The 26,551-nt window shown below is 51.4% G+C and overlaps 1 protein-coding gene across 5 annotated transcripts in view; it reads left to right on the forward strand.

The window, feature by feature from the left end:
• The window catches only part of MMP17 (matrix metallopeptidase 17), a 50,494-nt gene extending 24,888 nt beyond the window's left edge, over positions 1–25,606 (forward strand). For 2 of the 5 annotated variants that reach the window (XM_083803379.1, XM_083803375.1), the window contains exons 2-11: positions 6,438–6,570; positions 7,936–8,062; positions 13,105–13,167; positions 13,819–14,102; positions 15,416–15,592; positions 15,726–15,825; positions 18,386–18,468; positions 21,646–21,798; positions 23,436–23,693; positions 24,620–25,606. In XM_083803379.1, the coding sequence (XP_083659505.1) occupies positions 6,438–6,570; positions 7,936–8,062; positions 13,105–13,167; positions 13,819–14,102; positions 15,416–15,592; positions 15,726–15,825; positions 18,386–18,468; positions 21,646–21,798; positions 23,436–23,693; positions 24,620–24,948 (1,707 nt within the window). In that variant the 3' untranslated portion in view covers positions 24,949–25,606. Of the gene's footprint in view, positions 1–3,153; positions 6,571–7,935; positions 8,063–13,104; positions 13,168–13,818; positions 14,103–15,415; positions 15,593–15,725; positions 15,826–18,385; positions 18,469–21,645; positions 21,799–22,248; positions 23,413–23,435; positions 23,694–24,619 lie in introns of those variants that run through there. The other 3 variants (XM_083803378.1, XM_083803377.1, XM_083803376.1) reach the window with 3 other exon arrangements.
• The last annotated feature ends 945 nt before the right edge of the window (positions 25,607–26,551 follow it).

Genomic DNA, 26,551 nt, shown 5'->3' on the forward strand with positions numbered 1-26,551 from the left:
GGGAGAGCTCTCCCTTGGTTACGTGTGGACATCGGCAGGGCATGTGGGGAGAAGACTTTTCTCCTGGCTTCACAACTGCTGGAAGAGCTGCGTCTGGTGACGTTTCATTTAACTCCTTCGCACCACGTCTGAGGCTCGGAGTGATCCGGCCATAGGGGGGAGCTCAGAGCAGCCCTCCAGGTGCTGAGCAGTGCTGAAGGGGATGCCCAGGCGCACAGAAGGGGAGGGCTCTTCTCACGGGTCGCATTCAGTGACAGCTTACGTGGTTCCAAGCTATTGCTTTACCAAGGTAGAAGAATGCTAATTCAGTCACTTACCTAGCATCCCACTGCAGTTCGATTGACTATTACATGCCAGGACTTTTTTCTTTTCAAACAACTAATTAGTGACAAGGATGTTTCACCACGACAGGCAGCATTATGCAAAACTATTTGATGAAAAAATAAAATATGTTATATATACACAAACTATTCCCTGAAACCTTTTTTGGTGGTTGTCTGGAGTTTCACTTACACAAAATTTTTTGCATCGTTCATTGCCTTTGCATGGAAGTTTTTGGAACACGATGAAAAAACCTCCAGTGACTAAAACCCCTCCAAAAACCCTGGCATATTAAATCTCCACAAAGAAAAATACACTTTTATATTGAAAATACAGGAGAAGCTGTATCTTGTTTTATGTTTTGTCAGTTTTTCTTGCTCGGGAAAGAAACATAAACCAGCTGTAGTAAACATTGCTCTGTGCTATGCTATTCTGCCTGTCTCGTATGTATGGGAATTGATTCTTTGATCTGCAGTACAAAGAGGTTGAAAACACCGTTTCTTTGGTCCGCAGAGAATTTCTTCCTGCATCTGCAGCATCCCTTGATTACCTCGGTGTTTCTGGGAAGGTGCTCAGGATCCGTCCAACCAAAGAGATGCCGATACCTTGTGTAGCACCCGCGAGGGCCTGGGGGACATTGCCTTCCAAATCCCAATAATCTGATTTCATGCACGTGTTGCACAGCACGATGTGTCATTCCTCAAAGCCCAGGAGAGCAGCAGCACATGCACAACCCTGCAAGCAAGCGTTTGAGAATACAGGGGAGACTGGGGCACGTCCCACAAGACCTGCAGGCAGCCAAGCTGGCAGCTGGGTGCTGGCTGACGGCGAGCCATGCTGGAGCGGAGATGCTCTCCTGCAGGTTCCCCGATGACCCAGGTGTCCCGCGTCTGATGTCACCAAGCGATGCGATTTGTCTGCCGCAGACCTTGCTGAGGGACCTGCTGTCTGCGAGAGCTGTAGGTCGTGGCCGTTTGCAACACCTCCGTTGTTAACCTGAGGGAGCATTTAAAGCAAGGGGAGGGAGAGGGCATCGTTAGCAGCTGCATTAACTTCTACCCTGGACTCTGCACACAGCGAATTAAAAAGCTGTTTGGATTCAACCGGCTCCTCCAGCAAGAGCTAATGAAACCCTTCCCACAGTTCAGCAGTGGCAGCAACAGGCGTCCTGCTTCTAACCCAAACGGCACTTTTTCTCCTAATGAATTAATCAGCTGATTATGTGCATGCGATAGCTCATTAGAGAGGTGCGTGTCAACCTTTGGAAGAAAGTTACTGGCTTTGCATGGCCCAGAGGCTGTTACATCACAGGAGCGCGCTCCGTGGAGTATCGCAGCACCGTATGCGTCGCTCTAATTAATGGGCGTTGTTCCTCAGGTTGTTTGATCCCATGAAAATTACTGTAAAATTTGAATGCTGTAAACCAGTGAAAACTTGGAAGGAAAACTCAAACAGCCAAAAGCAATTTGCCTTTAATCTAGCCTTCAGTGGTGGTGATGTTTTTTTTATTATGATTTTAATTTAAAAAAAAAAAAAAAAGAAAAAGGAAAAAAAAAGCTTCCACCCTGTTTAATGGTAGCAACAGAGATAAAGTGAACTGTAATTTGGAAATTAGTTCCGGATGTTTGAGCTGTAGCTTTATTTTAGTGATCTGGGCCATTAACATTGGTGAGCAGTGTGTTTGCCTTTTCTTCCTTGCCCAGCATGAAGCTGGCAGCATCCCTTGCCTTGCATTCGGTGGTGCCCATGCCCCTCATCCTGGCAGAGGTTGAGCAGGGTGAAGGGGGCTGCTGTGTCCCCCTCTCCCTAAGTATACGGAAGGCATAAAAATGAGAAATGCATATATATTTTTCCACTTTGCTGAAGCTTGCTGTGTTGTGTGGTGGCTGTCGCTGAGGCAGGGCTGGTGTTTTCGTGCTGGGGGTGTCCTGCTGGCGGCACCTCTGGCTCAGGTTAACGCATCAGCGTGGGAGCTGATGCACGAGGGAGCTGGTCCCGCGGTGGCAGAGGCTGGTGCGAAGCTCAGGGTGCGCAGTGGTGTCTGCAGAGGGGCTGGGGACGAGCTCTGCTGTGCTTTGGGGGATGCGACGGGTGAAGTGGGAATAAAGATCTGCATCTCTGAGCAAAGGGAGTCCTGTCAACTCTGCGGGATTAAGGCTGTTTTTTTCCTGGATGTTTATGCAATACCAAGACCCTGATGTTTTTGGCTAAGCTTTAGCAACGTGGCTATTTTAATAATACAATGGAACTAGCAGAGTTTTTCTGTTTGTCCTGATTTTGCTGTTTATCCTGTTTATGCTCTCCTCATTATCCTGAACTATGCTGTCTTCTTGTAAGCACCAACCTATGACCCTTAAGAAGAAACCTTCAAGAAGAAAAATTTGCTGACTGAGACTTCTTTTTGCCTGTGGCAGTTGAACGAGCCCATCAGCTTATATAATATTAATATTCGTAAAAGCAAACTTACAGAGTTCATAAATCTTCCATAAAAGAGGGACAATATCTACATCTATTTCAAAATGAAGCAGGTAAGTAGGTTCTAGGACAAAAGGGTATTGATACAAAGGAAGTGGAGTTATGAAAGAAATGAAATTGCCATTTTAATCTGAAAATTGGCTCTAAGTGATACCAAGGCTTTGCTGCTGCTGCTGCTGGAGCCAGCCTTTTGCTCCGGCCCTGGAGAGCCCCAGTCCCAGATGTCTCCACAGCAGCATGGCTCCCCGGCCTTCAGTTCAAATTGCCTAAGGAGCAAAAAATTCAGAAGCTGAAACTGGGCTTGTTTGCAGGGCAGAGGACAACTTCATGAACATTTTCCCTAACTTTGTGTCTTTTAAAAAAAAAAAAAAAAAACACTACAATTTTGGCTTCTGTTACCATGTTTAAGGCATGAAGCAGACTTTTCCCCATTAGGCTATGCTCAGTAGTATGGGGAACTCAGACGAGAAAAACTGATGCAGCTTATTTTTAGCCAACGACACGAGCAAGCTGCCTGCAAACATGCACGCGGAGCAGCTCCGCGGAGGTTGCCGCTGTTGTGTCGTCATCACGGCGGCCGCTTTGCGAAGGAAGAAGGTCACTTTGCAGCAGGTAGGACATATTTTGCGGGGCACCACCTGCAGCGGGAGGGGAGAGGTAAGAGCAGGCTGTTTGAGGGCCAAGGGGGCATTTCCCTGCCCCACATGCCACCGAGGCAGCGCTTTCCGTTTTTTTCTTCCCATCTCGTCTCAGAGCTGGGAGCAGCATCAGTTATCGGCTCCATCTGAATGTTCTGGGGAAGCAATTTTTTCCCCTTTTGAAAACGGAGAGTTGCTGAAGCTGCCTCTCCTCATGGGATTGGGTCAATTTGTTTAACTCAGCACATTTTTAAGGAGAAGTTTTTATCGTGTCAACTCAGGCAAGAAATATATTTAAAGAATTTTAGCATTCAGCTGAAATCACGGCTTCATTTAAACATTTTAATGAGAGTTGGAAAAAAAGTTTTTTCTTTTTTAATTTAAAAAAGGTTGAAATAAGTAGTGAATGTATTGAAGTTATCTCAGCGGAGGATGTTCTCATACTTTCCACTTATGAAAGTTCATCGGTTTAACTTTTGTCCTAATTAAGGACAAGAAAATATCTGAGAAGCTTTCACAGGGCACACCTAATTAGGCAGACAATTCCTTCTGGCATTTGTCATCTCCGAGTCCAGCTGCTTTTTTCCCTAATGAAATTGTCTGCCCCAGCAAAGGTAGGATGTGAAAGTTCAGTGTTATGAATTAGTTTATTGGGAGAGAGCAAGCTGGCCAGATCCTTACGTTGGTAAGGAGATGAAGGAGAGTGGTATAGCAGAGGTCTGTAAAACTGTGGGGAAACCTGAGGCATGATAATCATGGTCTAGACGAAAAGCCACGCGCAGGAAAATCAGGTGAAAAGCACATGCTACTTTCCTGTTCCTCGTGTCTTTTCTTGAGAGCCCTCCTTTTGCTCTGAAGCAGCCAGTGGCGTTGGTGCTCCTTCTGGTCCTTTGGATGAAGAAAGAGACAAAGCCTCGCCCTCGGTCAGAGCAGGCCCTCGGCCAGGCCCTGCCATTGCCTTGCTCCCAGCTCGGCCTCCTGCTGCCACCTCCTTCTCCAGGAGGCAGGGGCACAGCTGAGCTCTGCAGGTCTCATGTACCCAGAGCTCTGCTGTCCTTAGGGGAGAAACGACACCGGCTCCACGGCTGGGGGAGAAACCAAATTAAACCACACCATCCTCATCAACTGGTGGGCCGACTGCTGAGCTCCGTGTCACAGCCGATTCCTCAGGAGCAATCAGGAGTGTCTCTAATTTCCGTCACAAACATTTTTGCGATGCAACGGGGCACATAAGAGCAATGAGAAGGGAAGCGAGCGCCAGGCCCAAGCCCTCAGCCTGAGGGCGACAGGAGGCCGAGATGCTGCAAACGCGCTTCTACCAGGCACTCACTAACACAGTTGTGCCATGAATCAGCAAGAAATGGCAGGATAGGCTGCCTTCAGTACTACCCAACGTGCTGAAACAAGGCAGCCATGAAAGAGGGTGGGGAAGGAGGAGAACTGCCGGGGAGAAATTCAGCACAGGAGCCATGCTTCCCGATGGCGACGGCTGGTGCTGCGGCCACAGCAAGTGTGGGGAGATCTGTCATAAAGCTTTGTGTGAACGGTTCAGTGGGGTGTGCCGGGGACATCTGGGGATGCTGTGGCATTCGGGATGGCTCTTGCAAGCGCTGAGTCTTTTGAATTTTAGTGGTAAGCAGATACAGCCTCTTGACACTGATCTGACTACCGTAAATTTGTGGCGTATTGACCGCGGTGAAAGTCGGGATCAATAACAGTCTTCGAGAGGCTCAATGGATCGATGCTTCTTTGATACAGATAAAGCAAATAGAGGGTAGGTGTTCGCGGTGGTCTGCATGCGGTATTATTCTCTGCTGATCCCTCTGCTGAGGTAGGAGATATCAGCGAGCAAGAAGGCAAGGAAGGATTTAGGAAGATAATTCACCAGACAGTTAAAAAGCAGTTGTAAGAAGGAGATTTACGGTGTTATTTTCATCAGTTTTAGGCTGAAAAGAGGAAGAGAGAGATCCTTGTAAAAGCACGTGGTGCCGTGGCAGACAAATTCCTATCGAACAGCGGTGTTGGTTTTAATGAGGCGCTCGTGTCAGCGTGACTGTGGGCACGCAGCCATGCCGGCTCACCACGCAGGCATCCCTTTGGCAAAGAGGGGTGCGTGGGTGCTTCGCAGCCCCCCCTTGCTTCACCCACACCTGGCCCTAAATGCCTTAAGGCACCTGGCAGAGTGGAGCTAGGCTGGGTGTTAGGCCTCCCCATGGGAAGAGCCATCAGTTGCTAAAAGTGGCTTCTACACCTCCGTGGTGTTTGCTCTGGTGGGCCCGGTTTGGTGGCAGCTCCCCAGTCACCGCGTTGCTCGGAGTTAATCTGGGGGTGCCATCGGCCACCAGGATATGGGGATGTTCTCCACAGGGTTTCAGCATGAATCTGTCTGGAGCCCTGGGTTAGGGCAGGTGTTCATTTCCTCCCATGAGCTTGGGTCTTGTGAATCTCACCACCCAGTTTGCTGTCCCCAGTTTTAGGGGCTTCATGGTTGAGTTTGTTTCCAGTCAAAACTCTGCTGAAGTTCAAGGCAAAGCTCTGCATCCTCAGCCACCGGGCTGCACTGAGGGAACTTCAGAGCCCAGTGCCTGTTCACTAGTGGGTGGCAGCCCTGTCCCCACCCCACAGGGATGCTCTCGTTCCCCTCTCTGTGCTCATCCCTGCAGCAGGTTCCCCCTGAGCACTGCAAGGCGATGTTGTGACCCTCACGGGCAGGGCCCCGCTGCTGCCACTATCGGGGATGGTTTGCAGATGGATGAGAAAATTAGATGTCAGCACTGGAATGCATGAAGGTCACCAGGTCCTGCTACTTAAGCAATGTATACAGATCTGTTGTGACACCTTCATTTGTTAGCAGGGCCCATGCTGTTCAATAGGGAAGCCGTGTGTAAATGTGTAAATGGGGATGGTATTTCCAAGCAGAACGGGCAGGACCTTCAGCACTCCCCTTTTTATGCATCTGCTTCTCTCCTTTCCTTTTCTCACCCCCCTTTACCTGTGTCGCAGGACTGGCTGATGAAATTTGGCTATCTGCCTCCACCGGACCCCGTCACAGGACAGCTGCAGACACAGGAGGAGCTGACAAAAGCCATCATGGCCATGCAGCGGTTCGGGGGACTGGAAGCCACGGGGGTGCTAGGTCAGTGGGTGCTGGGCCCTTCTGTCCCTGCTGTGGCAGAGGAGGGGGGCTTGGCGCTGCCGTGCAGCTGGGTTGCATCCCCGGGAAAAGCAGCCCATGTCTGACAGACGGCCGGGTTTGCAGCTGGAAGAGTAATTACATGGCTCAGGTGCTTTGTTGCCTTGTGCTTTTAACAACCTGAGGCAAGCAATTATTTCACCAGACCCACACACCCTTGGGGTTCCTGTCGTGCTTAAAATAGCTCTTGATGTGTTCAAAAAGAAAAAAGACAGAGAAACTAAAGCTGATAGGTTGTTCTGTTCAAAGCCTTAATTGCAGCCTCAAATTGCATTGAACAAAAATCTTGATTAAACCTCCCAGTTTGTACAGGGAGTAATCTGGTTTCTTGGCCAGTGGGGCACAGGGCAGGGGAGGAGGAGAAGTCCTGCTGCTGGTGGCGGTGACCATGACCGTCTGGGACGGGGCAGGTTCACAGCCCGGTATGGCTGGGACCATCCTGTCCCCATCCTCGCTAAGGACAGGAGAAAGTAAGTTTTAACCTGGGCAGTTTATCTCCTCCCCGCCCCTCTGTACCCCCAGCTGATCTCTGGGCTGCCGTGGTGCTTGCGTAGAGCTGTCCCTGCCTCTGTTCAAGGAGACAATTAGAGAGAAGATGCTAATTAGCAGGCTCATCTCTGCGCAGCCCTCGCCAGCCCCTTGGAGCAGCCAGTGCCACTTGAGCAGCCGCTGCCTGTGTCCCCAACATACTGACGCTGGGACTTTCCCCTCCACTCTTAATTAAACGTGTGCAATCATTTCTCCTCCACCTTATCACAAGCTGCAGGAGCCCTAGGAGCAAGGCCATACTTTTTATTGCCTCTGAGTTTGCTGCTTGGCAAGGGGGGTTGCAAGCATGACATGGGTTTGCTCCTGATTTAAGGTAAAGAGGTGAAACCAGCATGAAAATCAGTGAACGCACAACCACCTGCTCTACAGGTGAGAACAGGGACTTGAAGATTTCATTCAGTTTTTAAAATAAATAAGTGATGTGAACAGCTTCCAAATAAGCTCCTAGCTTAACAGGGATATATTTTATCTACATGCGATCGTCTCTTGGCTTTGCCAGGGGAATAATGGCCAATTCACAGACAGAATGCTTTTCGCTAAGGGGACAGCTAACGCTTAGCCCAGGTGGCAGCAGGCTGGGTGCTGGAGCTGGGCATCACCTCCCCTTGTCCCAGCTGGTGGGTGTTTAGAGAGTGCTTTCAGCCCAAATCCCTGCCACAGCCAGTGGAAGTGGCTGGTGGATGTGGCTGCCGTGGTATTTCTTAACCCAGGGCTGCACCTTCCTTGTTGTGCCCATTTTTCCCTTTTCTCTGCCACCAGACGAGGCCACGCTGGAGCTGATGAAGACCCCTCGCTGCTCCCTGCCAGACCTGGCTGGCCCGGTGGCCAGGAGGAGGCGGCACACGCAGGCTGTGACCAAGTGGAACAAGAGGAACTTGTCCTGGAGGTAGGAGCTCATCCTCCGCGAGTTCCGCGCAGCAAAAAAGGGACAAACACACTCAGCTAAACAAGGCTTTACGAAGAGTTTCGGGGTGGTGTGTTAGAGCATGTCCCTCTGTGCTCCTGGGACCCAGAGGACTCTTTGTTTAAAGCCTTCTCCTGCCCATCCCAGTGTGGGTTCCCACCCTCAGCTGTAGGACCCCAGCCCCACGTGGCCGCAGGCCGGCAGAGGGATAGATTTGGCCAGCAGGTTGGCTGGGCGCTTTTTGCTGCATTGCAGCATGATTTCTCTGGAGTTCATTGGGACTTTGCGCTCTCTCAAGCAGCTTCCACATTTTTGGCTCAGCACAAATGGGTCTTTTTATCTCGCCTCACATGAGACCGAGGACCGGGAGCGCTTTCTGGTAGTGGAGGCATTTGGTCCTTTTCTTCTAGACCTTGCAATGGGAGAATATTTTTCCCCTAAAGCTGGTGAGCGATGCATGTGGATCTCAGGCCCTGCAAAACACAGAGGTTTAGGTCTGACTTCCAGAGCACCCTGCAGCCACGCTGCAGGTGAGGTCTGGAAACGGGCATCCTCCTCATCCCTGTCCCACCGAGACCTGTGCTCTGAGACTTGTGTTTCCTCCCTCGAGGGCCATGCAAGGCAGCGATTGTGCTAAGAGCTGCTGGTGTGCTCTGAGATGCTCAGGCTGTCCTGAAAACCCCTGTGAAAAAAATCCCATCAATAGATGTCCTTATTATTAATAAACTTCTCTTTGATCCTGATGTAGTCCCTAGAGCGAGTCCACCTTCGCTGCAGTCACAAATCGGGGCTCAGCTGTCGCTGTTGACAAGTGTTGAATCCCTGGCCTTAACAGGGATTTGGTCTGCGTGCCAGCACATCCCCCTGAGACAGTGTCTTCAGAAAAGAGAAATATAATTCAGCCATTAGCTTCAGAAAGAAATGATTTTGGCTTGTGGAGGGTCTCTCGTAATGGCTGGGGCAAGGGTGCCGAGGCAGGGAGAAGTCTGAGGGATGGCCCCAGCCACCAGCAGGTATAAGCGCTCTGTCTGTCCACCAGCCCTGTCCTCACAGGTAAGAGGAATAACTTTGTGTTTCAGAGGGGAAAAATTCCCTTTGAGTGAATTAGAAAAACCTGCCCTGGTGCCCTGTAAGCCTCTGAAGGCAGCACAGCGGTGGGATTTGCTCAGTTTGCTGACTCCGGTGGCTGCTCTGAGCAGAGCCTGGTGGGGACAAACCCGAGCTGTGTCCCACCATGGGGCCGGGCAGTTGTGCTTGGAGCAAGGCACCGAAGGGAAATGTGTCGGGTTTTTCTGGTGATTACAGCCCAAGGATACACCCCAGCCCTGCTGTGATGCTGCTGCAAAGATTGTCATAAAAAGAAAAGCTTTCAGCTCTGAGACTATTTTATATGTCTGATATAAAAATTCCATCTCCTGACAAACTCATTTCTTCTTCTTTTCCTTTCATCCTTTCCAAGATCTTGGCTTTTGTTCAAGAAAGGGCTGTATTTTATGACTGGGAGCTGTATAAGCCAACAGAAGGCTATAGCATTGCAGAAACTCCAGCATGGTATTTACACCCAACACTTCAAATTAAAATAGCTTTTTAGAAACTGCCATGAAAATCTGCCAATAGAGGCATAAAGTTTTACATACTTACCTTTTACATATTGATTGAAGATTAAAAAAGAAAAAATTGAAGCCAAACTCTCTTATGCCATGTATTTTAAAGGTGAAAACTTGAACAATTCTGAGGCTGGGATAAAGGGGCAAGCAAAGCGCTACCAAAGGGTGCTCTCAGGATGGGCACGTGCAGTGGTGGAGGAGGCACTCCCTCACAAACAAGATTTTACAGGCATGCAGGTTGCTCAGGTTTCTTCTTTTTATTCCCAGCGCAGGCAGCCTGTGGGACTGGAAGGCTCAGGGAGCAAACCAGGAGAGCCTGCAGCCTGCACAGCCTGCAGTGCAGCCTCCGAGCATCCCAGCACAGCCCCAGGCACACGCTGCCTCCTGTGCCTCATCTCCACGGGAAGTTTCCAGGATACCAAGACATATGCATCTTATTTGCATGGAATTTCTCGTTGTGTGGTACACAGGCACCGAGGCACTCAGCTGACTAGGCTGAGGTGGCAGTGGGCTAAATTTGGGGTTTGGCGGGGAGCCGTCTACTGCAGTATCAGCACCAGGAGCTGCACCCCCAGCTTCCCAGGAGCTTCCCCTTGTGTTTTCAGCCTGGTTTTCCTTTTGATAATTCTGCTCTAGTGCCACCAGGTGCCTCTGGCAGAGGAGAGCTCCCAGCTTTAACCTCCATTCCTGCTCAGGTGTTCACTGAGCGTGGCAGCAGGGGACCAGGCGGTATAGGAGAGGGGCCCCAGTGACACCTGTGATGTGCCCCTTGTCATGCTGGGGTAGCGCCGGGTCAGGGCTGAGCCTGCAAGTGTCCACCCTGTCAATTACCCCTCCTTCGCCCTCGAAAAAATCAATTTGGGTTTGTCAGGCAATCCATGACCCGCTGTGTTCGGTAGTTATCAGCAGTTATTCTATCTCTCTGAAGTTTTAGGGCTGCGAAACATGAAGGAGCTCTTTCATTAACCAGCAATTGATTTCTCATACATTACTAATACTCTGACTTTTGCCTTTTTGAAGACAAAATCCAAAAGGGAACCTGGAAATCAAAGTAACCATTGGTACGGTTGGCCCTCCGTAGCTGCCAGCCAGACCAGCCCTCTCTGGGCTCTGCTCGTAACCAGCTTGGACCCCAAGTTACTTTGGGATGGGACAAGAGAAGGAGAAGGGAGATGCATGATGGACAGGCAGCGGCTGGAAATCTCGATCCAGAGCCTGCAGTTCCCACAGGGAAGGGGTTTGCAAAGCTGGCACGGAGCAGAGAGGATGGTGAGGATTTGGGGAGGGATGTTTGCCTGCCCTGCTGCCCTCGTGCCTCCCCGGTGGCCCAGCAAGACACCATCTGGAGGAGGGAGGTTTCTCTCCGATTACTCAAATCAGGCTTTTACCCGAGATTGGAGCCCTGTAAGGGGAGTCTCAGGAGGGATTAACATCCGAGAAGAAGGAACGCTGCTCTCCACTGGGTACCTAAGCACCATTTGCTGCAAATAATAATAATCAAGGTGGGAGGATGCTTATTTAGCCCTGTGTGCTTTCGTGTTGTGCTGGAAATGTGCCTCCTTTTCAGTGGAACTGGGTAATGCAATGCCGACAAATGTCCTATCAATATAATAGTCTTCTCTTAATCTCATTGAAAGTAATTAGCAGAGCTCCTGCAATCAAATCAGATACTGAGCTGCAAACTCTGATGGGATTCTCATGAAAAATAATGCTGGTAATGAATAAAGGATGTGGGGGCAGGGGTTCACTTACACCTGCAGCATGCTAATAAAAATGGGTCAGCTCAGAGGTGCAGGACCTTTTATAAGAAGCAAAGTAAGTGTTGATCCTGTTTATGCATTAATCTAACATTTCTGATGTCAGGGACTGGAATGAATATTAATCATGTTTGTCTATTTAGACGTGGCTTTTCATCCACTGTCCTTTTACAATGGAGATCAGGTTAATTGTCCTAATTCTACAGCCGTAGAAGGTCGAGCAAGGCTTGAGGAGGGAAGAGCAGATAATGTCATCACATCTGAGTCCTTGCCCCGGGCACCACAGTCTTGGAGAGGAAGTCTTAATTCCTAGAATAAGCAGAGTGTGCGTTATGCATGTAATTACTTGTTCAGTAAACATAAGAGGAGTAAAGGGTTTAACGAAGTCCAGAGTACTCTTGTGGAAGACAAAGATACTTAGTTAAGGAATATCTGGAAACCAGGTAACCTTTTTTGTGTTGCAGAGGTTCACAACAGCACTTTAAATTACAGCAATAGCACGTATATGCTGTGGTGTTAGTGGGCACCATGCTCTCCATCTAGTTATAGGCAGTCTCCTCTGTAAATAAAAATTTTCCTGACAAGTGTCTTGTCTAATCCCGTGCTCATGCTGTTTGTGTCACCGTGCTGTCTGCCTTACAATGTGTTTTATTTGAAGTCCTGTGATTATCCAGTGCTATGTGTATACAAACTGTCTTACTTTAGCTGTAAAGCCTCCTCTTTGCCTACAGACAGCAAAGGCAGAGTTATGCCCAATTTTTGCTCTTCTGCCTGTGACGATTGATTGCCTGATTCCCCATTTCATCCCCAGCATCTCCAGGCTGGGCTTCCCAAGCTCTTCCAAGAAACCATTAGGCAGAATTTGGCAGTTCTCACGTGTCCGTTTTTGCTCTGTCTTGAATTTCACGCTCACTAGCTGTGGCCAGGTCAGGAGGCGGTACCCACCTGGGGCTGCATCTCTGAGGGCGTGCGATAGGAAGCAAACACACGAAAGCACGAGCCTCCAACTTCAGCCAGTGAGTCAATCCTATTCCCCTTCACTGATCCATAGTGCCTAACAATACCCAAATCATTATTCGTCGGAAGAGCTGAGTGGCATGACATCCCTTTCTGACACCTGTAATTACCTCTAGGGGTTTAGTCAGGTCATTTCTCCATGCTGGGGTGTGTAGCGCTGAGTGATGTTCTCCCAGCTATATTATGCAGAGGGCAAGTGAGGTGATCATAATTGTTGCTTCCGCTTTTAAAATCTGTCAGGCCATGAATATTTCATGAACACTTTGGTTGGTGTGCTGGTACACAAGAAATAAAGCCGCCGTTATTACTGGGGTAGAGCTGGCCAGAAATTTTCCAGCAGATTTGTCTTTTGTCAATAATTACTCAGTTAACAGTATATTTCCCTGGAAAGTGTTTATTTTTGTCAAAGCTGTCAATGAAAGATTATCCAAACATACTCTTTTAGAAGCCAAGGTGCCTCGTTGCATCTTTGTCTTTTCACCCTCTGCGTTAAATCAACAGTATTAGGAATTCTTTTTCAAGGTTTGGTCGTACAGGCGGCGTTAGCTTTTTTCATGCCAGCGCAGAACAAAAGGGAGGTTTGAATGCTCTGCTGCAGGGCAAACGCCAGCACGCTGCTAGTCCCACCTGGCTTCTCTTCCAGGGCAAGGCAGAGCTGGGGACCGAGTGGTGCTGTGCTGATACAGAGAAACCATGCAGCCTCTCGGTGAGTGCGCTAGGGGGGTAAGCCCCAGCTAAGCAATGCTTTTTCCACCAAGAAGCAAGGCAAGAGCTTCTCAATTACAGCGCGCCATCGGTCTGTCTCCTGCAGGCAAGAAGTTGGAGGGGTTTTGAATGAGATTGATATAAAATGCATCTTTTCCTCTTCCTCCTTGTTATGGATTGCAGCTTCAGAGATTGCTGGCAATGTCCTGGTTTCAGAGTACGTTTTATACTGTCAGCAGACCTACTGGGAGATAGATGGAGGCAGCGAATCTCTGCTGGATTTCCACGTGCGTATATGAGCAATGATCTACTTTGTTGCAAGAAAACCCAGGGGCCTGTGCGTTTGTGCAAAGGCTGCAGAAGTCAAATCCTGGCACCCACAGGGCTCTACCAGCAGGATCTGGTGTGTCAGACGGGGTCGGTATTTCCAGAGGACCCAAACTCAGTCTCTGAAATCCTCATAGCCCTGGAAGAGAAGTGGTTCAGATCAGAGCCTTGCCGACACACGTCTATGAAGCATGTTGGGGCATTCAAGAGGTACCTCGCTGAGGCTCTGTGATGCACCAGGCACCTGCAGAGCTTTTCCTGGTGGTCCTCAGAGAAGTTTGCTTGTGCTCCTGCCCTATCCTCTTCGTTTCCTTCTTTCTTTCAGAGTTCGCACCTTCCCAAAAGAGTCCCACCTGGGCCACGACACAGTTCGAGCCCTGATGTACTACGCCCTGAAGGTCTGGAGCGACATCACCCCGCTGAATTTCCACGAAGTGGCAGGTAACAATGCCGACATCCAGATAGACTTCTCCAAGGCAGATCACAACGACGGCTATCCCTTCGACGGGCCGGGTGGCACGGTGGCACATGCTTTCTTCCCTGGAGACCACCACACGGCAGGAGACACTCATTTTGATGATGACGAATATTGGACCTTCCGATCATCAGGTACGTTCCCGTCACCCACCTGCAGTCCTTGGCTTTTCTGGGACCTGGAAGGCTGCAGGCGTGTGTGTGACTATGGGAGCTCTCAGATGGGGGCTGCATTCTCCCACTTTTCTGTCATTTGGGTGGCCTCACTGCCACACACCTCAGTTTTCTGGGTTTTAAACATTGATGCTGAACTGCCTGGTGAGGGCTCTGCAGTCTACAGGGAAAAAACAGGCAGGGGAAGCACCAGCTCTGCTTTGCAGACAAATAGAGCAGAGATGAGCACTGAGGTCCAGGAGCTTGCCATAACAGACGTGTTATTGGTGATTAAGTAAGAAGCAGTGCCCATTTTGTGCCTGGTGGGTGCACCCACCTGGGAAATACTCAGGTGGGGGAACGGGCTCAGCACCACCAAGGGACAAGGGGTTGAGCCCGACGGCGAGAAAGCTGCCCTCTGTTTTGAAGGTCTTGGAGCTATCCAACCTTCATCTTTTATTTATTTTGTTCTCCCCGGTGATTCAAAAATAACAGCTCGGTAGGTGATATAAAAATATCCCCCAAGGTTGTCAGTTTGGCATTAAAATGTCAGAAAGCATATGTCTTGTTCTCTCCTAGTGCTGGGGAAAACAGGACAGGTTATAAACACCCCGGCTGTTTACAGGCACTGTAAATAATAGTCATCAAGAAAAAAGCAGATTTCAGCAAAAATATCCCCCAGTGCCCTAGGCCCAGTGGGGAGAGCAAAGCACTGCACAGGATTCAGGATCACGAGCTTTGCAGAGGCGTTGGCTTCCCAGCCTTTTCCAGCCCTTTTATTACACTGCTTGCAGTCGTGAACTTGGTCAGAGCCATACTTAAAGTCATTGCCACCTTCGGGTGCAGCTCCACAGGGCCCCGTTGTGCGGTGAGGACCAGCAATTGCACGTGTGCCTGGCCCAGCCAGCCTGGAGCCAGGCGGCAGGGAGGCACCGACCAGGATCAGTTTGGGGAAAAGGGAGGAGAGAGAGAGCCCAGGCTGAGAAGAAAGTCACTGGGGAGGTGTCAATGCTGAATAAACTCTCCCTGATGCCCAGTCTCAGGCACCATCAGTGATGTGAGAACAAGAGGGGTGATCCCCAAGCCTGCAACGGGCTGAGACTTTCCATTTTCTGTGACCCATTTCAGTTTCCTTTTTCCAACAGGAGAAAAATTCTTTTTCATATTTCACCTATTCCAAAACCTTGTTTTCCAGTATTTTCTACATATGCCTATTACTTCTCTTACGTCCTGCCCAAACGCCTGATACATTCAGCACGGAGTGACTTTTATTTCAGCTATGTCTTTATTTCCAGATGCCCATGGGATGGACCTGTTTGCTGTAGCCGTCCACGAGTTTGGCCATGCCATCGGCCTGACCCACATCTCTGCCATAGAGTCTATCATGAGACCCTACTACCAAGGTCCAGTGGGGGATCCTCTGAAGTACGACCTGCCTTACGAGGACAAAGTCCGAATCTGGCAGCTCTATGGTAAGTTCGTGTCCCTCTCCTGGCTGCGGCACGTTTCTGCCCCAGGGCGCGCTGGAACAGATGTCTTCTGGGGTGAGTGGGCTCATGGGGAGGACGGCGTTCCCCTCTACTGCTTCTTTGTCTTTTCACACAGGAGTCAGGGAGTCTGTGTCCCCCACGGCCAAGCCTGAAGGGAGCAAAACTGATGACCATCCTATCCTGCCAGAGCTGCCAGAGAACCGCTCCACTGTCCCGTAAGTCTGGTTCCTTCCTTTTCAGCTGTCGGTGATGTTCTTTATTTACATGTAACAGTAAAGCTCCACATCAGGGTCTTGTCTTTGCTATTTCCCTCTGGACCTCTTGTGATCTGATAAATGCACACACAGAGTGCCCCTTCTTCCTCGCATCTCCCAGGCATTTCCTGTGTACACTGTTCCTTTTTTTAAGCAGTGTGTGTGGACACTGGCCAGCCAGACCACAAGTGAAGTGGTTAAGAGCAGCAAAGAGTGGCAGTTGCTATTTATTCATTAGCTAGTTCTTATCATTCAAGGCATGTCCAGAAATTCTGCATTATCTTGGAACACTTTGCCTTTCCCTAAAACTTGAAATTTGACTTCTGTTAATGGCAATTTGTCCCCATCACCCTTAGGTGAACTCATCCTTGCTGAAATTTTAATCAAACTTCTGCAGGATCCTGATTTGTGCGTGCATAAGTTACCTAAATCTTTCCACGGTGAGCAACTCCCTAATGTACCTGCGGGGGTGAATATTGGAACAAGCGGACCGGCAGCCTGACTCCAACGCAGGTTTGAGTTGGCAACGGACTGCTTACACTGCGAGTGTCATCAAGCAGCCAGCGTGCCCTCATTAAGGGAGGACCTGGATCTAGCTCATTAATAAGCGTTGGAGTTACCAAATTGTATTACTACCAGAGCAGCAAGGCAGTTAAGAAGGGAAGGGACACCGAACAAAAAGGCAGGGGGTCACGGTCACGCGTTTTGGCTGGGTACCAGGAGCACCCCAAGTGAGAGCAGCAGAGATGGAGCCGGTCACCTTCCCCTCCTGCTCTGCCCCATCCAGGTGTGACCTGGAGGAAGGCACTTCATCTCCCTGTGCCTCGATTCCCCACCTGCAAAGAGGGGATAGCAGCAGTGAGAGCACGGACAGTAGAATATTCCTACAGCAACGGGGCTGTAGGAGAATCTAATCTTGAAAAAGTACCCCAGGCACTGCCGTCCTGCCCATCTCGGCTCCTGTTTCACCCCACTTTGCCCTGCTTGGTGTGGTGCCCGCGGTACAGAGGTGCTTAGCACCTGCGCTCGGGGGGGGTCCCAGCTGCCAGGGATCACAGAAGGGCTTTTCCTTTTGAATTTGCCACTCTGAGGACCTAGTGAGGACCCTTTGTTGAATGCAGGTGCCACATTTGTACGCCTTTGGTGCCAGAGCTCCTGCAATGAGTGCCCCAAGGAATTAGCAGATGACACAAAGATAAATGTCCTCTCTGCACTGCTTTAAGCACAGTGAAATCTTGGATCCAAATTGTGCCTGAAGTCTGTAGGGACTGCGAGTAAAGAGAGAGGAAAGTGCTGCATGTGAGGTCTTCAGTAATGACAAATGCCAGCAGCGTGTCCCAAACGTGGGACTTCGGCGGCGTTACGACGTGGTTCTTGCTGTGTACTGCTCCACACGAGGGTGCTGCCACCAAGCTGGGCTCCTCGAGGTCAGGGATACTTCGCCTTAGTCTGGAGCCTCCATCTCTCCCAGTCTAGTGCATGTCCAGTTTAAGTAGCCGGGTGAATTTGCAGTGCCACTTGTGACCTGTCTTGCTGTGTAGCTTCTACGGGAGCTTGTCCACGTGGCTCTGCGTGGCCAGATTTTGGCTGGAGCCTCTGGGTGCTGGGCAGGGACCCAGAGAGAGGAGGGCAGCTCTCCTGTGGTGCAGGAGGCCGTGGTCTGGTGACAGCAGCAGGAAACTTCTTCGTGGTGGCCTCTTCTTCCCACCCCACATGTGACTGCGAGGGTGAAGGGCGTTCACCGCCACGTCTCTCACTTTGTGCCTGAGCTGGTGCTGGCAGCCCAGCGCGAATCTTCCATCAGCAAATTAGATTTATGTTTCCCTGACACCCACCGCAGCTTTTCTCTGCAGGTTCCCAGCATCCTCTCCTTGTTCTCTATCAATCATCATTTCTCACATGGGCTTCGTAGCTCTTAGGCCCTTCATACCCTGCGCCTTTCCCACCCACCTTGTTAAAAGCAGCTCAGCCTGATGCTTGCCAGGTGGCTTTGCCCATGCATCATGCTGCATCACCTCGCCTCTACGTCCCTCTGGTTGGTCTCGGCTGCTTTCTGCGTCGCAGCTCTGGCACCTCTAACTGCTGTCTGAGCTCGGCCTCGGAGCACCAACGTCCCCAGGTGCCGGAGTGACATGCTGGGGGCTCTCACCCGTCACACGTCCTGCTGCCTGGGGACAGCTGGCCACGCCACGCTGTGCCACCAGGGAGCGGTGAGCCACCTCTGCCCCCACCGTGTAGAGCTGGTGGACAAAGAGCATGTCCCTGCTCTACTCCCAGTGACAGTCACTGGTGGCCCAGGGAGCGCATCTTCCGCAGAGCCATCTGCAGGCTGGTGTTTGCCCGTGCCCACCTTGGAAATCCACACACACGTGGCTGGGCTCGGGCAGGAGGAACGCCAGACGGACACAGCTTGTGGTCTTCTGCTCCCCTGTGCTTCACCCCGCGGCTTGGGGCAGGGAGGGGGCTGCAGGACAGGGACCCTGGGGACACAGCCCCCGCTCACCCGGCTGTCTCTGTGCAGGCTGCGGCGGGACGTGCCGAACAGATGCAACACTCACTTCGATGCCGTGGCTCAGATCAGGGGAGAGGCTTTCTTCTTCAAAGGTAAGCCCCAGTGTGCCCGCAGCCCTGCGGTGACGTTCGTGTGACAGCACTGCAGAGGCAGTATCGGACAGTACAGACAAATTGGCTCCGAGTTTGCAGACTGCAGAGCACCGTGGGTCCTGCGGGACCCGCAGACCCAGGAAGGTGGCCCACGTGCTGCTGGCTCTATCTGACTCAAATAAAAGGTCTGAGACCTTTAATCAATCCACCAAGGCTGAGAACGGCTGATGAGGATGTATCAATGTCTATGCAAATCCCACAGCCCGGCTCCGTCCTGCCAGGCACAGCGCAGTGACAGGGGTGACAAGAGGCTGGTGGCCGGGGACACACAGTGGCACTGTGAGGGGATGGGCAGAGACCACAGCTAAGTGGGGACTGCGAGGGAGGAGGAGGAGGAGGAGGAGAGGGATGTGGTAGGGCTACCCAAAAAGCTGAGCAGTAAACCTAGTGATTTTTTTTTTTATCCAAAAAGAAGAGAAATTCAGTGAAACTGAAACAATTTATTTTCAAATGATGAAAATGGATATTTTCTCACCCAGAACAAATGGATTTTCTTTGACCTTTGGGGCCTGTGACCAAGAGCAGGCTGGGGGGCTGGCAGGTGCTGGGGATGGAGAGAACAGAGGCGCCTGCTGCTGCACTGGGGCAGGTGACCCCTCCCTGCGATGTGCACCATCAGACCCAAAGTACGGGCTGAACCAGGGAGCAACAGGAGCTGTCCCTTGCTTTTTTCCTGGATGCCTTCAACTCTTCTCCCACGCTTCATCTTCTTTAATGCCGCTTGCTGTGCGTCGCTCAAAGACAACACGCGCACAATTACAGAGCCATCTGGTTCCGTGTTAGCAAACACTTGCTGGCAGCGAGTCCCCGGGGTGCCCGGCTGCCGACAAGGATCCCATCAGCGCCTCCTCAGCTGCACAGAGACCGTCTATGCTGGTCTCCCCAGGCTTTCTTTTCCATCTTCCCTTGATGGAAAAGTGCCCAGTGGGCAGTGCTTTCCATCCCTGGCCACCTCTTGGTGACCCCGAAGCCATCCAGCAGGGAAGCAAAAGCGTCTCTGCAGGGGTGAGGAGCAGCCTCCAGGCAAGTGTAACCCGCAAGAGCTCCAGAGAACTCGGTATTGTCTGTGCCCCCGAGGGAGCACAAAACGGCGGCTGTTCCCCCGTGGCATTTGTACAGATGCTGGCTCCAAAAAGCCTCAGTGAAGAAGGGAAAAAGAGAGACAAGAACTGGTGTCCGGGATAAATGGCTGTCTGTCTTGCAGAGGGGATAAAAAAAAAAAAGAAAATGATGAAAACTAAAGAGAAATCCATCGCGGTGTCTATTTTTGGATATATTTATTGTGGGCCAAAATGCAAATTCGGAGAGCAGAGTGTCAGCGCGTGCCAGCTGCACGGCTGCCTCCAGAGCCCGGCAGCCAAGGCCAGGGAGCGGGGACATCACCGCTGGGCAGGGATCTACAGAGCTCCAGGGCTGAGCTCCCTCTGTCGATGGACATTTTGTTTTGTTCTGAGCTGGCCCAGCTGGAGAGAAGTGTCACCCACTGCCCCCCGATGCAGCCACCCGAGCTCCCTAGGGACTTGCCCTGTTGAAGGCAGTGGTGAGTTTCCTGCGCTTCTGAAACCCTGCTTGCTTCGATTTGGGTGCCTTGCTGCAGACTTCTGAAGTTTTGGAGCAACTTTGGCCCGTGTGGGTGTTTGCAGACAGCAATCTTGCCAGAGGCATCCGAAGTACTGACGGCATGGTGCACAGCTGGAATCGAAATCACCTGGTATTAAGGAAAGCAATTGCCTCAGCCCATCATCCATGTAAAATGAGACGCTCGGGGTGGCAGGAGTTCACACTTGGCTTTCATCCTTCTCCGTCTGCCAGCTTGGAAGACGGTTTTAAATCAAGCTCTTTAAACAAACACAGGGTTTGGGAGTTTTTATTTTATTGTATTTCTGCATGCTGATGGCAGCAGTTCCCCCGTGGCTGGCTCAGGCAGCTACTGTCCAAGCAGCCGCAGCACTTGGGCAAGCAGGCTTAGCTGTGACAAGACACGAGCACGGGCAGAGCGGGGCTATCACGTTAACAATTCATTGCTACCTCAGTCGCTACCTTTTGGGTGTTTTTTATCTGATAGTTTTCAACAAAGCTAACTGATGACCCGGAGTATGCCTGCCTTTAGATGTCGATGTAAGGCTTGCCGGCTGCAGCTGCACACCCGCCAAGCCCATCGCTGGGAGAGAGCTAAAAAGTCAAAAGCAGCTGGGGTTTCCTCTGCTGTGCCAACGAGCACCCAGCCCTCAGGAGCTCAGATACACACCTACTAGGAAAGGAATTATGTTGGGATGTATTTCTTGTGAAAAAAAGCGAAAATGTGTCTTTGTCTAGTGCCTCTCTAATTAGAGATGCAGAGATCATCTTTATTTAATTACATGTGTTTCCATAGATATACAATGGCCACCAGATTTGAATTCTATTCTTTATAACATTCTTAAAAAGAATCTGTAATTATAGCAATTCCTACCACATCTGAATACATTATTCATTTGTAGGTCTCAGTCAGATAGAGCAAATACGCAAACTGGAGCAGAGGAACAAGAATGATATAAATCCTTATAATTATAATAACCCCCCCTCTCTACAGATGTTTAAGTGTTAGAGTTTTGCCTCCTGCATTATTAGGCTAAGATCCAATTTCCATAAAATTTTGAAAGACGGTGTCACAATCTGCCAGCTCTGGGGAAAGGGCTGAATGCCTTGAATGCAAATCCGAAGGCGCATCTTTGGTTTCTGTTGCTCGTTTCCCTTGGGAACTCAGGCGAGAGCAGATGTAAATAACACGCAATGATTTCTAATGGGCAATTACAAACGTGAGACAAAGTTGGGGGTTCGCTCTCAGACGTCTTGTTCTGACTGGGATCTCGCCGTGTGGAGCTCCCCGGGGAGGACAAAAAAGTCCGGCTGGCAGTCCCAGGCAGTGCGGTGGCTGGAGGATTGTTTGGATTCCCAAAAAGGGGATTTCTTCCAACGGCTGCCAGGAATAGCAAGCGCCAGCAGCTGCTGCTGGGAAGCCTGTAGCTCTCACCTTCTGCCTGGCTTCCCACTGCCGACGCGTGCCGCGGCGCCGGCTTCTCCCGCGGCGCAGGCGGGCGGCGGGGTGGGTCAGTAATGCCCGGTCTGTCCCTCCAGGCAAGTACTTCTGGAGACTGACCCGCAATAAGCACTTGGTCTCCCTCCAGCCGGCTCAGATCCACCGGTTCTGGCGGGGCTTGCCCCTGAACCTGGACAGCGTGGACGCAGTCTACGAGAGGACCAGCGACCACAAGATCGTGTTCTTCAAAGGTGAGAACAGCGCGGGCGCCCCGGCGTGCAGCCCCATGCCTCGAGCCCCCTGGGCTCTGAGCCCTCCTGCAGAGGGGACGCCGGTGCCCGCCTCCTCCCAGGGCAGCTCCGAGAGCTGTCCACACCTCAGGCCAGGAGACACCTTGGGGAGGGCAAGCGGAACGTAGGGATCACGTTCTGCAGAAAATGGGGGAAGTTTCACTTAGGGTAAACTGCAGCCAAACCTAATTGAAATCTCTGCTTTCCAAGAACAAAATAAAAGCAGAAACTGCCCTTCACATACTTTACAGAGTTGGGGTTTTCTTCCTGCCTTTTGTTTTTTTTTTTTTAAGAAAAGAAGCCAGGGGGGACAAGAATGAAAACCTGAAGAGCTTGGTTTTACTAATGCTGCTACTTTAATTTTTTTTCTTAAAATACATGATATAATCCTCTCTTTATTTAAATAAGCAGCTCTCCAGTTTCTTCCACAAGAGCTGGAAGAAAGAGATCAGCTCTTGGTTCCTAAACGAATGTCCGCTAAGCATCCCACATGTGCCATGACGTTGGCTAAACCCCCTTGGTGCCGTTGCCCCACCAAGTCCCTGTGCTGCCCCCACCAGGTCCCCGTGTCGCCCCCGTCCCCTCCCGTGCCCGCCGCGGGGCCCCGCAGGCAGGCGGCAGCTGTGTAGGAGGAGTCAGTGACACTGAGCTCGTCCCAGCTGGAAATTGCTTTTTGTCTGCCACTCGGCTGCAAACGCGGGTGAATTATTGATTTCAGAAGTGCTGAATCATGAGAGGCAGGCTGCAGGCACGGGCTGGGTCTCAGTAGCGGATCCCACACCGCCTGTGTGCTCGGGGAAGCGTTTCCAAGCCCAGATGATGCCCAGGCACATGGGGGCCCCGAGTCCTCCAGAGCCATGTGTGCACAGAGCAGCGCCTGGCCATGGGCTCGCCCTGCAAGCAGCACGATGAGGACGTGCCTTCCCCTGCTCTCATCGCCCAGCCTGTCCAGATCCAGGGCTGGCAGCTGCCTTGCCCTCCTGCGCAGCCCTCTGCGGCCACTGGTGATGTGTTATTTAGCCCTGCCTGCCTGCTAAGATGAAATGAGAGGTTTACTTTCCAGCTATAAAATATTGTCTCATTCTGGCTCTCCAGTGCTGTTTCATTGATCCCTGGACACAAACCAAAGCACACAAATTACCCCGTCCTCTGAGTTCCTGCTGCTAATGCTTGGGCATGTGTTTAAGCGCCTCTTCGCGTTTTCTAGAAAACTGAGGAAAAAGCCTGACATTTAAAGTAGGTCGGGTGAGACCCACAGGGTGCTGCAGAGAGGCTGCCAGGTAGCAGGTCCCCAGGGAGACCTCGTGCGAGCAGAAAGCCCGCCCCCATGGCAGAGCATGAAGTGGGAAATGAGAGATGTGGGCTCGTTCTCCCTGTGTGACCATGGGGACCTTCAGCTCAAGCAGCCTGGCACAAACCCAGCAGCTGTTCCAGGGCAGAGGTTCCCCGATGGGCTGCTCCCCTCCGACCCGTCCTTCCATGCCAAGAGTTCACCCTGAGGATCATCACAAGAGATAACGAAGCATCAGTTCGTCTGCGGGGAAGGCTGGCCTCGGCTGTGAAACTAACGCACTCATGCTCCATGCTTCTTTCCTCAGGAGACAGGTACTGGGTGTTCAAGGACAACAACGTGGAGGAAGGATACCCGCGGCCCATCTCGGACTTCGGGCTGCCGCCAGGAGGGATCGACGCCGCCTTCTCCTGGGCCCACAATGACAAGACTTATTTCTTTAAGGACAACCTCTACTGGCGCTACGATGACCACGAGCGGAGGATGGACCCCGGGTACCCCTCGGAGACCATTCTGTGGAAGGGAATTCCGAGCCCTTTAGATGATGCCATGAGGTGGTCAGACGGTGAGTCCGTACGCTGGTTCGAAAAAGAGAGAAAAAAAGCACTGCTTCGTTTGCACTTGAGATACAGCCCCGTCTGCGGAGCCTGCACCGCTAAGCCCCAGATCTGCCGGCACTTTCCCTGTCTAAAAGCTGCAGAGAGGGAGGGAGGCTTTGAGCCAGAGCTCCCCCTGCTCACTAAAAGGCATTGTAAATTCAAGCAGGTAACAGAAATATCCTGGGTGCCTAATAATTTGATTTTACTAAAAGAGCACAGTTGATGCTGTTTTGTCGCGATTTTATCTTAATACCTGCTGGTTTGCTCTTCACTGAATTTTTTGTTGTTGGATTTTTTACCTAGATACACGAGATTGTGGACAACAATATTTTTAAAGGAAGTGTTTTGCCCAGACCTAGCACTTGTTTCCCAGGGATGAAATTTCTCAGTGGCCCCTTCCCTCTGCAAAGACCACAAAAAAAATTGTCATGGGAGGTGTTTAAAAGCAGTCATTCGCTCACAATAAAGTGGCACTTCCATGTTTTATTTACTGGCAGCCTAGCAGTGTAACTGCAGCCACTAAACCAGGCGCGGGAGGGACGTTTCCAGAGGCTTTCCAAATTTCGGATGCCGTTGGGCACAACCGGCCACCCATGCAGGGAGGATGAGTCAGGCTCAGGTTGTTTATCACCTGCAGCCTCACCATGCCCTGTTACAAAACCGGGATGTGTGTGGCGTGTATGGCTGTGGGCTTTTAACCCTGCACTCCTGCAGTGCAGGGGATGCGCCTGCCCTAGGACCTGATGCAGAAGGCAGCATCTCACCCCAGTCTGGCGGCTCACGGCTCCATGGGGTGGGAGCGCTCCTTTGCTGCTCCCGGTGCTCTGTGCCATCCTCTTGGGCCACTGCCTGTCCCTGCTCATCTCACCTCTGGGCTTTGGTCTCTTCCCAGGTGCAAGTTACTTCTTCAGGGGCAAGGAGTACTGGCGAGTGCTGGACAGTGAGCTGGAGGCCGAGGCTGGCTATCCACAGTCCATCGCCCGGGACTGGCTGGTGTGCAGCGACATGCAGGCTGACTCCCCAGAAGCGGCCGGCAGCAGCAGGACTGGGGCGCGCTCCAAGCCCGGGCAGCATGATGAAAGCCGCTCGGAGAACGGCTACGAGGTCTGCTCCTGCACCTCGTCCTCCGAGTCCCTGCGGGCCTGCCCCGTGCTCAGACTGTCCACCAGCCTCGTGCTGGCGAGCGTGTGGACAGCAGCACTGGTGCGTGCAGCCCTATGACATCTCACCCCGCGGGGAAGACAGCGCCATGGTGCTCCAGGGACTGGAGGTGGATGCGGTCCCACGCCGCTAACTGTTGCAAGCAGAAAAACATTCCTAGGAACACGCCAGTGAAGGTTTTGAATTCTCCATGAGAAGTGAACCGTGGTTGTTTTTTTTTTCTTCTTCTTTTCTTCCTAATTTTAGTTTAAAGGTCTAATAACAGATTTTGAGTTCTGCACCTTCTTATTCCCCCATCCAGCTAAAGATGAGAGCAGCCTAACGTTGAATTTAGAAATGTCCCATAGAGATGTGTTGCTTTGGATGTTCGAACACCACAAACAAGGGAGGGGAGAGCTGCTGTGATCGGATGAGGACAGCAGAGGCGGCAGCACCCCGGCAGGAAGGCAGCAGGGCTGTGGGAGCGGCGCGGTAGCTGCGCTGACATAACGTGCACATCCCATTGGATGTACTAGGTAGAGAGAAACCTTGATTCCACTAAGATTAACTGCAAGGTGATCTTTTTACTGTCAAATCCGCTGTGGTAACTGATGTCTTGGTAACCTGTATCAGTTTCTACAGGTCAAAAACACCTTTGCCTTTCAGAAGGCAGTGCAACTTATCTTTGTGTCCAGGTCATTTGAATTTAACGATTTATCTAATAAACCTTGGCTGCCTACACACAGCTCTCCCGCTCCTCTGCCAGATCAAGCCTGCCACCTTCAGTAAGGTGCTGACTGTTCAGGCTCAGGCGCAGCCTTACCACCACGCAAGCAGCAACTTGCTGAGCGCAGCCTTACGGATGGGATGCGACTACGGCCATCCCACCAGCCTAATCCCTGCGCAGGAGCTCCTCTGCTCTTGGAGCTTCTGTTACCATGTTGTTTTACATTTCGGGAGGGATTGAGATGTACGGAGTTCAGTTGTGGTGCTGTCACACCTGGCTGCACCACAGAGGGTGGGCCAAGGTGGGGAAGGGGGGACGTGCTCTTCCCAGTGCCTCAGCCAAGGGTTCAGAGCAACAGAAGTAAGGTCAAGAAGTGCATTAGGATGGTCCTGGACTTTTACTTGGCCTACAGCGAGCCCATGGTGAGCCCTGGGGCAGCCTCTTGTCCCAAGGCCTTCGCTGCACTGGCACATCCCAGCCTGCTCAGACCATGGCTCCTGTTTCTCTTCTGAGGCCTGATGCAATTTTGGATCAGGCCCTTTCGGAGGCCCCTTTGGACATCTGTCAGTGCAGGAGGAGCGCACCATTGCCCCCTGACTCCGCCTGCAGAAAATAAATAATATTTCAGTGGCTTTCAATGCTTCCTTGAAGAACACAGGTACGAAATATTGCTGTTGTGTCTCATGTCTGTTGGAATGGACGGGGGACTCAGCAGCCGTGAGCTGAAGGACAAAGCCTCCCCCTGCACCGAGGTCTGGCAGGCCCCTGGATAGCTCTGTGCTGCGCAGAGGATAAAGGCCATGTTGAATGTCTCCGTGAATTCAGCATGTGAAGCAGTTGAAATCCACCCCAAGTGGTGCACAGTCACTTTGCCAACTGCAGTGTGTAACCGTGCTAGGTGACGTTCGCTCCAGGCCCCCCTTGTCCCCCCTCTGTTCCTGCTGGCATCGAGGATGT

The sequence above is a fragment of the Anser anser genome, assembly GCF_964211835.1.
Source record: "Anser anser genome assembly, chromosome: 18".
Taxonomy (NCBI): Eukaryota; Metazoa; Chordata; class Aves; order Anseriformes; family Anatidae; genus Anser; species Anser anser.